General features: G+C 33.7%; 1 protein-coding gene across 2 annotated transcripts in view; it reads right to left on the minus strand.

The window, feature by feature from the left end:
* The window catches only part of LOC111689226 (synaptosomal-associated protein 25), a 648407-nt gene that overhangs the window by 414831 nt on the left and 216215 nt on the right, over positions 1-17361 (minus strand). For both annotated transcript variants that reach the window (XM_046948035.1, XM_046948034.1), the window contains exon 3: positions 6368-6409. In XM_046948035.1, coding sequence (XP_046803991.1) covers positions 6368-6409 — 42 coding nt within the window. The remainder of the gene's footprint in view (positions 1-6367; positions 6410-17361) is intronic.

Here is a 17361-nt window from a genome sequence, read left to right on the forward strand (position 1 = left end):
AATAGGTCTAGGCGAAAACGTGAACCGATATTCTCACTTTCAATAAGGATCGCTTCTTATAAAATTTGATAGGGAGATTTTGGCTCGCACGAAACTTATTTTTGTCGAATTTTGTAATAATGAGCGTTGAATTCATTGTCTAAAGGGGACCTTATTAGGGGGTTAGACAATAATGGACCCACCTTCATAAAATTTAAGAAAATGATTTTAGTTCCTATAAAACTTTTGTATGTCGAATATTATTGTAGTTGGGATAGGGTCAATTATGGACCAATCCTTATAAAACTCTACAAAGAGATTTATGTGACCAAAAACATGTTTGTGCCGAATTTCATCGCTATTTATGCTTCTCTTAGCCAGTTATGAGCGATAAAGTCATTTTATGAAGGGGACTTTATATGGGCGGTAGGGTCAATTATGGACCGATCCTTTTAAAATTCTACGAACAGAATTATGTTCCCATAAAACATGTTTGTGCCAAATTTCACCGCTATTGATGCTTCTCTTAGCCAGTTATGAACGATAAAGTAATTTTCTGACGGGGACTTCTTATGGGTGGTAGGGTCAATTAAGGACCGATTCTTATAAAATTACGCAGAGACTTATGTTCTCATAAAACATATTTGTGCCGAATTTCACCGTTATTGATGCTTCTCTTAGCCAGTCATGAGCGATAAAATCATCATATGGGGGGGGGGGGGGGTAGGGTCAATTATGGACCGATCCTTATTAAATTCTACGGAGAGATTTATGTTCCCGTAAAACATGTTTGTGCCGAATTACACCGCTATTGATGCTTCTGTTAGTCAGTTATGGGCAATAAAGTCAATTTCTGAAGGGGACTTTGTATGGGGGATAGGGTCAATTATGGACCGATCCTTATAAAATTCTACGAAGAGATTTATGTCTCCATGAAACATGTTTGTGCCGAATTACACCGCTATTGATGCTTCTGTTAGTCAATTGTGAGCGATAAAGTCATTTTCTGAAGGGGACTTTGTATGGGGGGTAGGGTCAATTATGGACCGATCCTTATAAAATTCTACGAAAAGATTTATGTCCCCACAAAACATGTTTGTGCCGAATTACACCGCTATTGATGCTTTTGTTAGTCAGTTATGGGCGATAATGTCATTTTCTAGAGGGGACCTTATATGGGGGCTAGGCGAAATCGTGGACCGATATTGCCCATTTTCAATACCAAACAAACTGCATCAACTATAAGTATCTGTGCAAAATTTCAGCTACTTCCATTTGGACTCTATCGTGTTTTCAACAGACAGACAGACGGACGGACGGACATGGCTAGATCGTCTTAGAATCTAACAAGGACCCAGAATATATATACTTTTATGGGTCTTAGACGAATATTTCAATGTGTTACAAACGGAATGACAAAAACAATATACCCCCCATCTTTTTTGATGGTGGGTATAAAAATAACGCGTTTTGAACAACAAATATAATGTACAAAAATTAATCTGTATATTTTTGTATTTTTAATTATTTATAGAGTCCGACCAATGCTTGTTCGGTACCGAACAGCGAACCCGAACTTCGGTAAATTTGAAAGTTCCTCTGAACCTGAATTTTGTTCGGTTTTCAAAGTTCAGTGAACACGAACTGTTCTCTTAAATAAAAAACGCATTTATGATTAAAAAACTAAGAAATCTATAAAATTTAAAACCAAAATATGAACATTCGGATGATTTTTTGGAGAGGGTCTTTAGATAACAATTGGGTCAATTATCAACTAATTCCGAATTCCAGAGAGTGATACATTTTTAATAACAAACAATTTTTGTGAAATGCATACATCTTAATACTTTTATTTTTGGGTTTTAAACGTGCTCTGTAAGAACTCGCAGAGAAAAACATGGTTGTGGTTAAAATTATGATTGTAGTCTAAACATATTATCGATATTGTAACATTTTTAAAAAAATCGTATTATCCTATATTATGATTAAATACCGTCAAAATATTTCATCATGATATTTTTTCTATCTATCAAAATATTTTTATACATGATCATATTATAATCCAAGGTGATTAAAATGAATTTTATCGAATCAATAAAATTACAGTTTCTAAAAAAAATAAAAACAAGTAGGAAAGTATAGTCGGGCATGGCCGACCCTACACCATGAGTATATTTTAAAAATTTTTATTTTTCACAAAGAAACTTTTATGTTGAATTTTACGTTAATTCCAAAGTAGTTAAGCAATTTATTGATAAAAAAAACAAATTTTCTAAATGAGGCTTTATATAGGAGTCAAAAATGAGCCGATCCTCATTAAATTTGGGAAAAGGATATGTTTTTAAATAATAGTTAATTATGTTGAGTTTTATTGCGATACAAATGGTTACAAGTCAATTTTAGACGTTTAAGATATTTTTTGAAGGGGGGTTTGTATGGGGGCTAGGGTCAAATAAGGGCCGATCATTACGATTATCTGCAGTGTCATTTATACTTATACAAAACTTATTTGTGCCAATTTTTAGAGAGATAATAGTATATTTGACGTAATTATAACATAAAAAGCCCAAATCGAGAGGTACGGTTGTATGGGGGCTAGGTGAAAAAATGGACCAATTTCAACCATTTTCAATAGGCTTTGTCCTTATGCCAAAAAACATGCTTGGTCCAAATATCATCAAATTATCTTGAAAATTGAGGCCAGTACCTTGCGCACAAGGATTACATGGACATCCAGCCGGACAGACAGACGGACATGTCTTAATCGACTCAAAATGTGATTCTAAGTCGATCGGTATACTTAAAGGTGGGTGTAGGACCAATATTTTAATGTGTTACAAACATCAGCACAAACGTATAATACCCTCCCCACTATAGTGGTGTAGGGTATAAATATATAATATAGATAATTCAAATTAAATGTTTCACTTTTCTTAGCTATTTAATCACTTTCTGGTTAACAGTTTTTCAAATCAGCCGAAAATACGAACAGTTAAAAAGGCGTTTTGTATCTATGTATATCGGAAATTTATTATACAGCCAGGATGTATGATAACTTCAGTAAACAAATTTTCTGCATTTTCAAAACTTTTTGATGGTGTAAAAATATAAAAAATTCGGCGTTCGGTCAAAATTTCACCGAATACCGAACATTGACCGATCCTCACTTTCTACCGAACCCGTACCCGAACGTTTGGTCGGACACTAATTAATTATGTTATTAAAATACTACCTAAAACCCGATGTGCTTCGCTACCCCAATCGAAATTAAATACATATTAATCAAAAAAAGTATTTATTCAGTTACTGATTTCTCTTGATGACAATATATTTCATTTAAATTTCAAAATAAGTAATACATTAATGATCTATTTATTTCTTACTTGCTAAAATTTAATGTATACTTTTGTTTTTAAACAAATATTCTTATTCTAATGCCTTGGGATATACAATATTTTTTGTTTTGTATATAAAAAGCCCACTTAACGATTTTGAAAATTCTAATCACAATAGTTTAGAGATGCCAAGCAAATTATTGCAAGTTCGCCAATTTCTATATATCTATGAAAAATTCGATTAACAAACAGTTTTCAAGATATATTATATTTAATTCATACATGTAGTTTTAAGCCCCCCATTGAAAGTCCGTCCGTTATTTTCTGAATGTTAACATTAAAGTTATTCATATAAAATTGGAAGATTCTATTTAATTCCTGTGGGGGCCTTAAGTTCCCCAGACGAAAGTCCGGCCTTTTTCTCCAAAACGTTCAGGTGAATATTAAAGTAATTTATGCAAATTTTGATGAATCGAGTTCTATATTTTCCTAGATAAACAATATTTTGTATTTTATTCATATGGGAGATATCAAATCTCCACCCAGCATAATATTTGCTTACAAATTCACTAGAAAAATCACCAGAGCTCATCGAGTAAATTGCTTACAATTCTACTAGAAAAACTACTTATTTTTGTTTAAGATGTTCCAAAAGTAAGTCAATATTATTTGGTTGGAAATAAGTTTTTTTAGTAGAGTTATTTATAGAATATTTATGAAAAAATAAAAAGTCGACACAGACTAGGGTTGAACTCAATACCTTCCGTCTACCAGTTGAAAGCTACTCTTACTACACCACAGCTTTATCGTTTTGTTGTGCGTCAAATAATAGTTTTTACACACAAATACTATTTCATATTCTGTTTGTCTAAAAATAGACATTTGATATCGTGTTCACAAAAAAGGGAAAAACCGAAAAAGTAACTGTTTTATTTTTGTTTGTTTCTTTATTTTGATTTTTTAAACTTTACCTACAAAGTAAGTCATTAATGAAGTACTTAATGGTAATCATTGTAAGCAAAGATTTTGCTGGACATTAAAAGTTTGCTCGTTATACTCTAAGTGTTGAGATGAATTTCAAAATTCTTCAAGTAAAATTTATAGATTCTAGCTCTAACTATCAGATATATGAATTTTTCTATTTTATTCATATTGGGGCTCCAAGCCCCCCAGATGAAAGTCCGCTCTTTTTTCTTAAACATTTTCAGATGAATATTAAAGTTCTTCGTGCAAAATTTTAAGAATTTAGTTGTATTAGTTTCCCAGGTAAACGAATTTTATTATTTAATTAATATGGGAGGTGCCGCTCCTCTCATGCGTTGTCCGATTTACTACCCAAAATGTTTACATAGATGTTTATATGTAATAGATGTACTAGTTTCAAAATAAACGAATTTTAGTATTAAATTTATATGGGATGTGCAGCTCCCCACATGTATAGTCCGCCAATTTATTACCCAGGATTACAGGGATGTTAGAGTTATTCGTGCAGATTCTAACTGTAATAGTTTCCATGTTAAACGAATTTTTGTATTTAAATTAAAGTCCGCCCACTTTTTATCCCTTATAATCATATTGACACTAAAGTGCCTCCGACAAAATTTGAGGACTCTAACTTTTATATTATCTCAAATATACGAATTTCCTATTTTCTTAATGTGACCGTGGCTCCTCGCCCACTTGAAAATTCAAAATAAAAAGTAGGCTATTACATATTCCAGACATACGGGAATAAGATATGAAAATTTCAAGAAAATAGGTTCAGCCGTTTAGTCGCCTATAACGTTCAAACATATATAGACACTAAAGTTGTTTCAACAAAATTTGAGGAATCTAACTGTCATATTATGTCAAGAAAAACTAATTTTTATATTTAATTAATATGGGAGGTGCCGCTCCTCTCATGGGTAGACCGCCAATTTATTACCCAAAATGTTTACATTGATGTTAGAGTTTATTCGATTCTAACTATAACAGCTGCCGAGATAAACGATTTTTTGTACTCTAGTTCGCCCACTTTTTATCTTAAATAAACATATAAACTCTAAAGTGACTTCAACAAAATTTGAGGACTCTAACTATTATATTATCTGAAATATACGGATTTTATATTTTCTTAATATGGGCGTGGTTTCTCGATCACTTGAAAATTCAAAATAAAAAATGGCCTATTACCTATTCAACACATACAAGAATACGATGTGAAAATTTCAAGAAAATTGGTTTAGCCGTTTAATAACGTTCAAACATACAACCATACAAACAAACACACATTCATTTTTATATATATACAAGATAGATTAATTTAATTTCGATTAGGGAAGCGAAGCTCCCTTTGTGTACGCTAGTATTATTAAATATTAAAAACCAAGTATGAATAATATATAGTCGGCATGGCCTACCATATAATACCCTACACCAATGATTATGTTAATTTTTTTTTTTTATTTTTTAGATAATAAAGTATTTATGATGTATTTTACCGTTATTCCAGAATATTTATAAAATTAAATGTGGGCAAAAAAAAAGAGATTTTCCACAAGAGGATCATGAAGGAAAGGGTATTTATGGTCCTACTTTTATCAATATTGGTAGAGGAACTTACGTCAAAGTTATTTATGTAGAATTTAATAATGTTGTTAGTGTTTATACAAAATTTTGACCTTAAGTCATTTTCTGAAATGGAGTTTGTATTGGGACTAGGTACACATTTAAACTTCAACAAAAGTAAATTTTGCCGATTTTTGTTGGCATACTAGAACATTTAGCATGACTTTGAGCCTTTTCGTAGATACAGTTGTATGGGGGCAAATGGACCGATTTCAACAATATTCAAAAAGGCAATTTGAATGTATAATATAAATTACAAAATTAATTATGAATTTGGTCTATGAAACTGGATAAGATTTTATTTTCATAATTTGGCGGTCTTTCCTTTTTTATATAAAATATACTAAAAATATAAATATAGTTCAACACTTAAACATGTTCAATTAATGATAATCGGACAGTGCATTTATCAACAAAATAATAATATTATTATTTAATCTTACCTCTTCACATAGCGCCAACATACGACGTGTACTTTCCAAAGACTGGAAGAAAATTAAAGAAACATTTTAAATTATTTCATATTTATTGGTAACGAGTTGGACTCGAGAATTTTAAGACGCATTACCTTTTACTGGAATAAAGTAATATGTCCAATAGGGCATAAGCAAGTAAATATTATAGTTCCCTGTGTCTAAGATGATTTAGTAATATTGATTCGTTCCTTTCTCCTTTCATTTGAAACATAACAGGGTCCGAACGAAAAAAAACAGGATGGCTGAAATTTTCAGCAAATACTTTTATACCTACCATCAAAAATAAAAGGGGCTACATAGATTTTGTCATTCCATGTTTAACATATCGAAAAATTGTTCATAGACCTCACAAAATATCTATATACTAGGACCTCGTAAGATTCTAAGGCGATCTAACATATTGAGCGGCCCTGTTTTCAATCATTTTGACAACAGCTGGACGGACAAACACATGGAGTATTTATTTGGTAAGTATTTTGTAATTTTTTAATTTTAATTTGTTTCTTTTTCTTTTGTTTTCAGGCTAAAGAAATAAAATGAACAGGTATTGTAAGTATTATCGTTCCAATTTCTTATTACATTTTATTAATATTTCTATTCTTTTCTGCCTATCAATAAACAACAAAAAAAAAACTTACACACACAAAAAAAAACAAACTACAAAACCAAAAAAAAATACCAAAAATAAAAAACTAACAAACTAACAAATTAACAAATCAAAAAAAAAAAACAAAAAAACTACTAACAAAAAAAAAACTAACAAAACCTACTAACAAGAAGAAAAACAAAAACACTGGGACTCGGGCAGGAGGTAGTGTCTCCGATTGGGTCGAAAGCCCCTCCCCTTTATATGAATATAAAACCACCGGGAAGTAGCCGGAGTTGGTGGCTAAATCCTTCAGAGGCTACTCCCTATTATTTTTATTATGAGGGACTCGAGGCAGCATGTTTTGGCCTCCTCCCGAAGCGTTTCCCTAAGGTCACTCCACGCAAATTTTTTTTTTTTTTTTGGGTGGCCAAATATAAAATCCTCGGTGCGGTGAGGTATACCGCAACAAAACTCCGAGCCAGCCCAACGCGGGGAATGCCCATGACCCTGAAGAAGAGTTTACTTTGAAGAGTTAGCCGGTCATTCAATATGGTAAGTAGAAATACTATACTTTAAGAGTTTTCTTTTCTTAATTTTCTTTTATTTTCAGGAAACCTCGCGACATTGTTTGATTGTTTTTGGTTTGGGTGAAATAAATTGAGGTTACGGTGACGGTACTAGGCAAGCATACTCTTCCAATTTTTTTTCTTGTTTAGAGAAAGAAAATTGTAGAGGCAAACCCATTTGGATTAATTTAAATAAAATTTCTTGTTACTGGTGCTTTGCCAGTAGTGCATATCGGGGTGCTAAATTTAAACGGACGCCTACAAAAAGGATCTTTGAGGCAAGTAAATCTAAGCTTATAAAAGCTACGTCAATAAAAAAAACTTCGGGTTACGCCTCTACTCTTTTTCTTAATTTCAGATGAAGTTGCATAGTATCTGTCAGACATCTCTTCAAACCTTTATAAAAGAAAGAACTGAGAGATGATTTAACACTCAGATTATTTCGACCACCATTTTGACGGGAAGTGTAGACTGTGAAACAATTTTTGTAAATAAGAATTTTTACTTTGTGATTTTTTTTTCAGATTTAACTAGAATTTCTTGGACTGTCACAACATAGAAGAATATTGCACATGCCCTAAAATCTAAAATAAATATTGGAAAAAAAAAATCAACAAAATAATTACTCCAAATTACACTACATTATATCACAGATTGGATTGTTGTATTGCGGTTTCCTTACTCTATATTGCACAAATTCTGGTGAGTTGAATCAACTTTTTATAATTATTTTACTCTTAAACTATCAGGTACTTATGTAAATATATATCACAGATATCTTATTCATTTATTTGTTAGTCAATCTTAGGATCTAAAAAGCAAAGTAATAATTTCGTTTTGTAATATTTAGTTAAATTGTTTGTATAATTGATCTTTGCTTATGTCCTAATATTGCACTTTTTATACCCACCATCAAAAAAGATGGGGGGTATATTGATTTTGTCATTCCGTGTGTAACACATCGAAATATTGCTCTAAGACCCCATAAAGTATATATATTCTGGGACCTCGTAAGATTCTAAGACGATCTAGCCATGTCCGTCCGTCTGTCTGTTGTTGGCACGATAGCGTCCACAAAATAAGAGATATTGAGATGAAATTTTTCCAAAATATATTTTATTAATCAGAAATGTTTGGTATTGAAAATGGGCAAAATTGGTCAACGATTTCATATAGCCCCCATACAACTGTACCCCCGGAATATTGTATAAATAGCTTCAAATATTCACAAATTCGTTGTTTATGAAGCAAATACCACAAAATTTCGCATAGGTCAGTTTTTTGATGTCTGAAAAATAATTCTGCATTATGGCGGACATAGGACCATAATTGGCCCAACCTCCCATATAAGGTCCCCTTTAGAAAATGACTAAATAGCTGATTACTGGCTTAAAAATAGGAATATAGCGATGAAATTCGACACACATAAGTTTCATGCAAGCCAATATCTCTCAACCAAATTTTATGTATATCGGTCCATAATTGACCCTACCCCCCATATAAGGTCCCCTTCATAAAATGACTTTATTGCTCATTACTGGCTTAAAAATGGGAATATAGCGATGAAATTCGACACACATAAGTTTTATGCAAGCCAATATCTCTCAACCAAATTTTATGTATATCGGTCCATAATTGACCCTACCCCCCATATAAGGTCCCCTTCAGAAAATGACTTTAACGCTCATTACTGGCTTAAAAATAGGAATATAGCGATGAAATTCGACACACATAAGTTTTATGCAAGCCAATATCTCTTAAACAAATTTTATGAATATTGGTCCATAATTGACCCTACCCCCCATATTACGTCCCCTTCAGAAAATTACTTTAACGCTCATTACTCGCTTAAAAATACAAGTATAGCGATGAAATTTGACATAAGTAAGTTTCTTTCTAGCCAAAACATTTCTATGAAATTTTATGTGGATCGGTCCATAATTGACCCTACCCCCCATATAAGGTCCCCTTCAAAAAATGACTTTAACGCTCATTACTGGCTTAAACAAACGAATATAGCGATGAAATTTGATATAAGGAAGTATCGTACCAGCCAAAAAATCTTTATGAAATTTTATGTTGATCGGTCCATAATTGACCCTACCCCTCATATAAAGACCCTCCATAAAATTACTAAAACGCTCATTACTGGCTTAAAAGTACGACTAAAGCGATGAAATTTAACAGAAGTAAGTTTCATACTAGCCAAAATCTCTATACCAATTTTCCCAGAAATAAGTTTTATACTAGGCAATATCTCTACCAAATTTTATGTTGATCGGTCCATAGTTGACCCTACCCCCCATAAGAAGTCCCCCCATAAAATTTATTTAATGCCCATTACTGGCTTAAAAATCGGATTATAGCAATGAAATTACACAGAAGTAAGATTTATACAAGTCAAAATTTACCAAATTTTATGTGGATCGGTTCACAATTGACCCTTCCCCCCATATAAGGCCCCCTTCAGAAAACGACTTTAACGTTAATTATGGGCGTAAAAATACTAATATAGCGAAGAAATTTGACATAAGTATGTATCTTAGGAACCAAAACCTTTCCACCAAATTTTATGTGGATCGGTCTATAATTGACTCTACCCTCCATAAAAATACTTTAACGCTCATTACTGCCTTAAAAATACGAGTATATCGATGAAATTTCACAGAAGTAAGTTTTTCACAAGCCAAAATCGCTTTACCAAATGTTATGTGGAACATTTAAGGCCCATTACTAGCTTAAAAATACGAGTATAGTAATAAAATTCGACTCAATTAAGTTTCTTGCCAGTCAAAAACTCTTAACTTAATTTTATGTGGATCGAGCCTTAATTGACCTACCCCCATATAATATCCCCATCAAAAAAATTAGTAAAGCAATAAAAAACGTGTAAAGCGATGAAATTCGATATAAACCTGACCTGTAGTAACCAAGATCGTTCTACAAAATTTTACGGAGATCGGTCTATAATTGACGCTACCCCCATATAAGGTCCCTTCAGTAAATGACTTTAAAGCTCAGTAGTGGCTCTGTAGATTTATGAAATTCGACATAAACTAGTTTCGTGTAAGCTAATATCTCTATCTCTTTTATAGGAACCGAAATCTTTCTATCAATTTTTATGAGGATCAGTCCCCATATAAATTCCGCCCCAGAAAATGACGCGGAAAATACGAATACCGCAATGCAACTCGACATAAAACAATTTTGATATAAACTCTCACTACCATATTTTATGACTTTAATGCTCCTTAATGGCTTCAAAATACAAGTAGATCGATGAAATTTTAAACAAATAAGGAACTGAAATCTTCCAACAGACTTTTATGAGAATTGGTCCATATATGTATGTATAAATACCCCTACTCGCTATAAAAATTAGCACTGTCAATAGTAAAACCCCCATCAATGGACCTTTTTCAAATGTTACCCTGATGTTCTTATTAATATCGATATATAATAATAAAATATTCAAAATATCAAAGTTAATTTATATATCAGTGATTTGATGGTGGGTATAAAAGATTCGGCATAGCCGAATATAACACTCTTACTTGTTCTCTTTGGTTAGTTTTCTTATACTTTGATATCTTTTACATGATATATACCTAGTGTTTTCCCTTGTAGCGTTTCTAATTCATACATATTGTTACCGACAGGTCGGACGACTCTACATTTCAAAAATTTTCTACAAAATTTCGCGATTCGGTTCTGCACAAAGTCGCTTAAGACAGTGTTTCGACTATAGACTTCTTGGCCTGGGACGAAAGTAACCACTCGAGCTCTTTGATTGTATCTTTTCGCACTTTTTTCGTAGGCTTTTTGTAGGTTTATTTTAATTTTTTGTCTAATGATTTCCAACTTGTCGTTTCGGTCCACCTCTAGTATTTGATGATCAGTTAGGGATTCTAATTTTCGGCTAAGTTTATATTCTGCTCCACTAGAAAACATATGGTATCCGAAAAGAGCAAAGAAAGGTGTAAAGCCAGTAGCGGAGTGGACAGCGGTTCTCAGTGAACATTCTATCTCAGATAGGTATAGGTCCCAATCTCTGTGGTCGTCTTTCAGATACGCTCTTATTGCTGACAAAACGGATTGGTTGACTCTTTCGCTAGCGTTGCTTTGTGGCGAGTATACTGCAGTTTTTATATGATGGATTTTGTATGTTTTTATTAAATTTTCAAAGCTTTTTGAATTAAATTGTGCACCGTTGTCACTGTGGATGATTTCGGGAACTCCGAACTTATGGAAAATCTCATGTACTAGGAATTCCACGACATTATTTGCAGACGCTTCTTTCATTGCTTTTAGGAAAGTAAATTTCGTAAAGTGATCTACCACGATAAAAATATAACAATTTCCATTTTTGGACCTTGGGTATTTTCCCATAAAGTCAATGTATAACTTTTGAAATGGCCTTTCTGTAATTACGGGTTTTCCGATTTCGGGCATAAGGTTTTGGTTGGTTGGCTTTTTTTCTTTACAGGTTTGACAATTTTTTATAAACATTTTGACCTGAAAAGCCATCTTGGGCAAGTAGAAAAATCTTTTCAACCTTTCCAGTGTTTTGGCTACACCAACGTGAGTTGTTGTTAGTGTTGCGTGTGCCTTTTCTATCAGAGGCTGGGTTATGTTTGATGGTTTCCACATCTTCCACTTATATTCATCGTCTCCTTGTTCGAAGGACATTTTTTATAAACTTTACCATCGTCAACTTTTAGATCTGGGAGTTGATTTCTATTTTCTTGGACGTGTTTTACCAGATCTAAGTATTCTTCACTCTCAAATTCAGCTGTTTCGAAATCGAATATTTCCTCCATATTGAGCTCTTCGACATGTTCATGATCTGGTAACCTGGATAGCATGTCGGCTACAACGTTTTCCGATCCTTTCCTGTGCATTATTTCGAAATCGAATGCTTGGAGCTGAAGAGACCAGCGGGCTAATCTACCAGTTAAGTCCTTGAGTGACATTAACCATTTCAGGCTCGCGTGATCAGTCACTATAGTAAACGGCATCAATTCAACATACGGCCGGAACTTTTTGACGGCCATCACCGCTGCTAGGCATTCCATCTCTGTCACACTATAATTTTTTTGACAGTTGTTCAGTTTTTGTGAGAAGAATGCTATTGGATGTTCTTCCTCATTACCATTGAGCTGATACAACACAGCACCAATTCCATAATCACTAGCGTCGCATTGGATGTAAAACCGCTTAGAGAAATCGGCATGTCGTAAGACAGGAGCGGATGTTAGAGCTTTTTTAAATCCTCGAAAGATTGAATTGCTTCTGGAGTCATTTGAAACTTTGGACTCTTTTTTAAGGTATCCGTTAAGGGAGCTGATATGGTTGAGAAGTCCTTTATAAATCGGCGATACCAGCCGGCGGTGCCTAAAAAGCTTCGAACATCTCTTGCGGATTTCGGGATCGGGATTTCTCGGATGACTTTCACCTTTTCGGGATCTGTTCTTAACATTCCACTGCCTATTATAAAGCCGAGGTACTTCAAAGTTTTGAAACAAAATTGTGATTTTTTAAGGCCTATTGTTAGGTTTGCGTTTTCGAGGCAATGAGCAACTTCCTTTAATAGTTTTAGATGTTTTTGGAAACTATCGGAAATGACTAGGAGGTCGTCCAAGTAGACGAAGACGTTATCTTTAAGCCTTTGTGGAATTACTTTGTCCATTAGGCGACAAAGTCTTTGAGCCGCGTTGCAGAGACCGAACGGCATTACACGAAATTAGTAGAGCGGCCGACCTGCTGCGGTAAACGCGTTGTATGGCTTACTCTCTTCTTCTAGATCAATTTGCCAAAAGGCAAATTTTAAGTCCACACTACTAATAAAATAGGTCTCGTCAATTCGGCTAAGGATACCATCCAGCATCCTTGACGGTAAGCTTATTTAGTTTCCTCGCGTCTAAACAAAACCTATTCTTTCCCGGTTTTCTCACTATTGTTGTCCTATTGCTCCAGGGACTTTCGCTTTCTTCGATTACTCTTAATGCTAACATCTGGTCAATTTCTTTGTTGACGATTTCCTGAACCGCTGGAGATATTGGGTAATGTCTATCTTTTACTGGTTCTACACCGTCTATTAGTTTAATAGAGTGTTTTTCTAAAGACGTACATCCTAAACCTAGTTTCTCAAATATAGGAAACATATCAACTACTTCTGAGAGTTGTTTTTGTTCCAATTCATTTAGTTCATGTGGATCGGTTTTGTGATTTTCGGTTTTGAAGGTTTCAATAACTTTTTCTATGTTCAATTTATCGACACCGACGATTTCAGGAGCGAGTTGGAAGATTTTCCAAAAATCGATCCCCAAATACGCTGGTTGTTCTAAATCTGGACATAGATAAAGAGTTATTCTACCTATCCTATCACTATATTTAACGTCTACTATTATATTACCTAATAATCTTTGTTTTTGTCCACTAGCTGTTGTTATCACGGAGTATATGGGTATTATTGGAATCTCTAATTCGCTAACAAGTTCTCGACAACCTTTCCCTAAAATGCTAACTGAAGCGCCAGTATCCAGAAGGCCTTGTAATTTGACATCACCAATCGGAAATTCAGCATATGGTCTGGGATCAGAAGATTTCTCATCAGCTGTTTCTATTGCCTCAATGGTAAGTTTTCTACTTCGTTTTCTTTCGGCGAACTTTTGTCTTAACATTTTAATCCTTCTAGATATTGTTGGACGAGGAATGGAGATTTCGGCGTTAAAGATTCTATTTCGGACGGATTCATAGTTCTTTTGACGATCTTCAAGAGTGTATAAATGTCGTTGCTGGGGTAAAAATTTGTTGAATTTCTTTGCTTCTTTTATTAAATTTGTTTTTATTGTTCTTGCAGATGTCCCTGCGGGTTGTGTGTTGAACGATGGTCCCCCGATCTCCCTTCGTTCCTGGGAAAATTTCGATTGCGGCAATTGGCACAATTAGGGGCTATGACGTCAGGTTTTCCACAACGGTAACAGAAAATTGCTCTTTCTTCTGCTGGACAATCCATGAACATGTGTCCATTTTGGCGACAGTTCCAGCATACCAATGGTTGCCTTGGAGTGGAATTGCTGGCATTAACTAGTCTAACGGCCGCTACTTCATCAAAAGTTTCTTCACGAACAGGTTGAGTTTCAGCATCTTCATACAACTCATTAATTTGTCTTTGGTACCTGTTTCCTACCGCTGGCTGTTGACGAAAATCTCTTTTAAGGAAAGTTTTTTCGGCATCTAGGCAACGCATCCTCAATTCTTCCACTGACGAAACTGCCATAGGGTAAACGATTCTGCCAATATTCTCTCTGAGATTTTTCTTAATCATTTTTATCATTTCAGCCTCTGGCATAGAGATGCTAAGACGAGATCTAAATTGAGTCATGGCAAAAAAGAACGAATAGATCGATTCTCCTGGCATTTGTCTTCTTTCGACCATATCTCTCATCAGTTCAAAGCTGGATCGGGTTGCTTGGTACTGTTTTAACAAGGCTGATTTTAAAGTTGACCATTCGGTGACGTAATTGGTTTGTATAAACAACCAATACCATTTTTCTGCAGATCCTTTAACTAAAAGATGGAAATTATCTAAAACCTCCTTCCAGGATACTCCATATTGGCTTTGCAGTCGTTCTAAACGGAACACGAAGTCTTCGACAGCTAATTTGTTGTTGTCCCCATCGAATTCTAATCCCCATTTGTCGATACGGGGTCTGTTGTAGTTTCTTGTTTCCTCACTACATATGGATGTGGCTCTTGATGACGGAGCTGATGGAAGTTGTAATTCGGAGGCGTCGACTTGCATGTTTCCATCACTGGAAGTTCTGGATACACTGGCTTCTTTTAGTTTGCAGTTTTCCTGCTGGGTTTGTTGTACCACGATGCTTAATCTGCTGACTGTTGATGTCAATTCGGCCATGGTCTTCTTGATATCGGATAACTGTGAGTTAACACCTTGTTGAACTAATTGTTTAATTGACTCATCAAATGGTTTACTAGTACCTTGATCTAAAAGATCTGTAGGCAAAACATTCGCGGCTTGTGTTGGATTAGGAGTGCTAGACATGATGGTATGGGACATATCCCTAATCTGTTCATTAGGCTTATTGCATTGAGCTATATCTAGTTTAGTTTTAGGTTTAGACTGAGTTTTAGGAGTATTTGGTTTTGGTATTTTTCGTGATACGTAAGGGGAAGATCGATTTAAGTCAAATTGTACTTGTCTATATCTCTTTCTTGATCTAGTATTAGGTGGGTTATTGCTCATGATAATTTCAGACAAAAAAATCTCATCTAATTACCTTAAACCTTACTATGAACTTCAAATGTAAAATTTTTACTTGATTTACTACACTCACGGAAACTTATCGGGCAAACGTTATATAAAAAAAGGAAATATTTAGGAAATTGGTAAAGTAATTTGCAAATATAAAATATATGTAAATGAATAATTTGAAAAATATTAGGACTACAAAATAAATATATAAAAATATCAAATGAAATAAATACTAAACAATATAAGAACATAAATAAGACAAAATAAAACGTACTATAATAATGAATCAATGAAATACATAAACTACTAACTAAATAAATGATAATACTAATACAAATAATAATAATAATAATGATTAAAATAATATATAGAATAATAAGAAATAAATAACTAATAAATAAAGTAAACTAACGAAATAATAAACTCAAAATAAATGAATAATATAGATAAAGAGATCTAAATAAGATAAAGATTAATATGAACTATTTTTTTATAGACTCTAACAAATGAATTTGTATTAATGGATCTCTAATTTTAAAATTTTCAGGTTTTGGCGATGATAAACGGATGGATGTGTCAGGGCGGTTGTTATTCTAATTACGCTTAACGTGGTTGGATAATTTATGGTGGTTTCAAATTAAATTTCCTGTACGATCAATCGGCTATATCTTGATATTGTCATCGGATGTGACAACGACTGTTACGGGTATTTTCTGATACAACTAACATCGTATATTTGATTGTAACGATAGGCTATCGGAAAATATACCGTTTCTATACATTTAAATAATTTGAAAAAAGTAAAACGAAACAGAAACATAAGGCAATTCGAAAATACTTCGTCACACAATAAAAGATACTTGAAATTTTCTTTTAGCTGCAGCGATTTATCTCGGTAAGTATTCTATAATCGGTCAAATTTTGTTGATTTTTATTCATATACAACACTCTTATTCTATTTGATTTAGGCGGCTATATGGATAAACATTTCAACATTTTTCGCGATCTTTTTGGGCTATTTACTACACTATCTGGTCTATTGTTACATGTGTCGATGTATATACATGTTTCATTTTATAGTTTGAAATATTTCATTCCGAATTTGAAGAAAAATATTCTAAACTATCGCATTTGCTTGGGCGCCATTTGTGCTACGAACCGGTTGTACGGCGAGGTTTCCGACTAGCTGACATGACCGACCTCAGGCGGTTCCAACCCTTTCTCGCCAAACTCGTATTCTACACAAAACAAAAAGGTATTCAACTAACAAAACAAAACTTACACAATCTGCACCACATTAATCATTCTCTTTTTTCTTTTCCGGTCTAATTGCGAGCTTTACGACACAGAACTACGGGACACTTTCACGGTACAATATTTTTTTTCACGATTTCACAACTAACTTAATATATCTTAAACACTATTTTTGTTTTCTTAATCTATTTCCGGCTCTTTTTCTGTATTTTATCGTTGGAATTTTGTTTTTGCTTATCATTGGCCTTTACTATGGCAAATTTACAATTTCGTT

Source organism: Lucilia cuprina, chromosome 4 (genome assembly GCF_022045245.1).
Source record: "Lucilia cuprina isolate Lc7/37 chromosome 4, ASM2204524v1, whole genome shotgun sequence".
Lineage (NCBI taxonomy): Eukaryota > Metazoa > Arthropoda > Insecta > Diptera > Calliphoridae > Lucilia > Lucilia cuprina.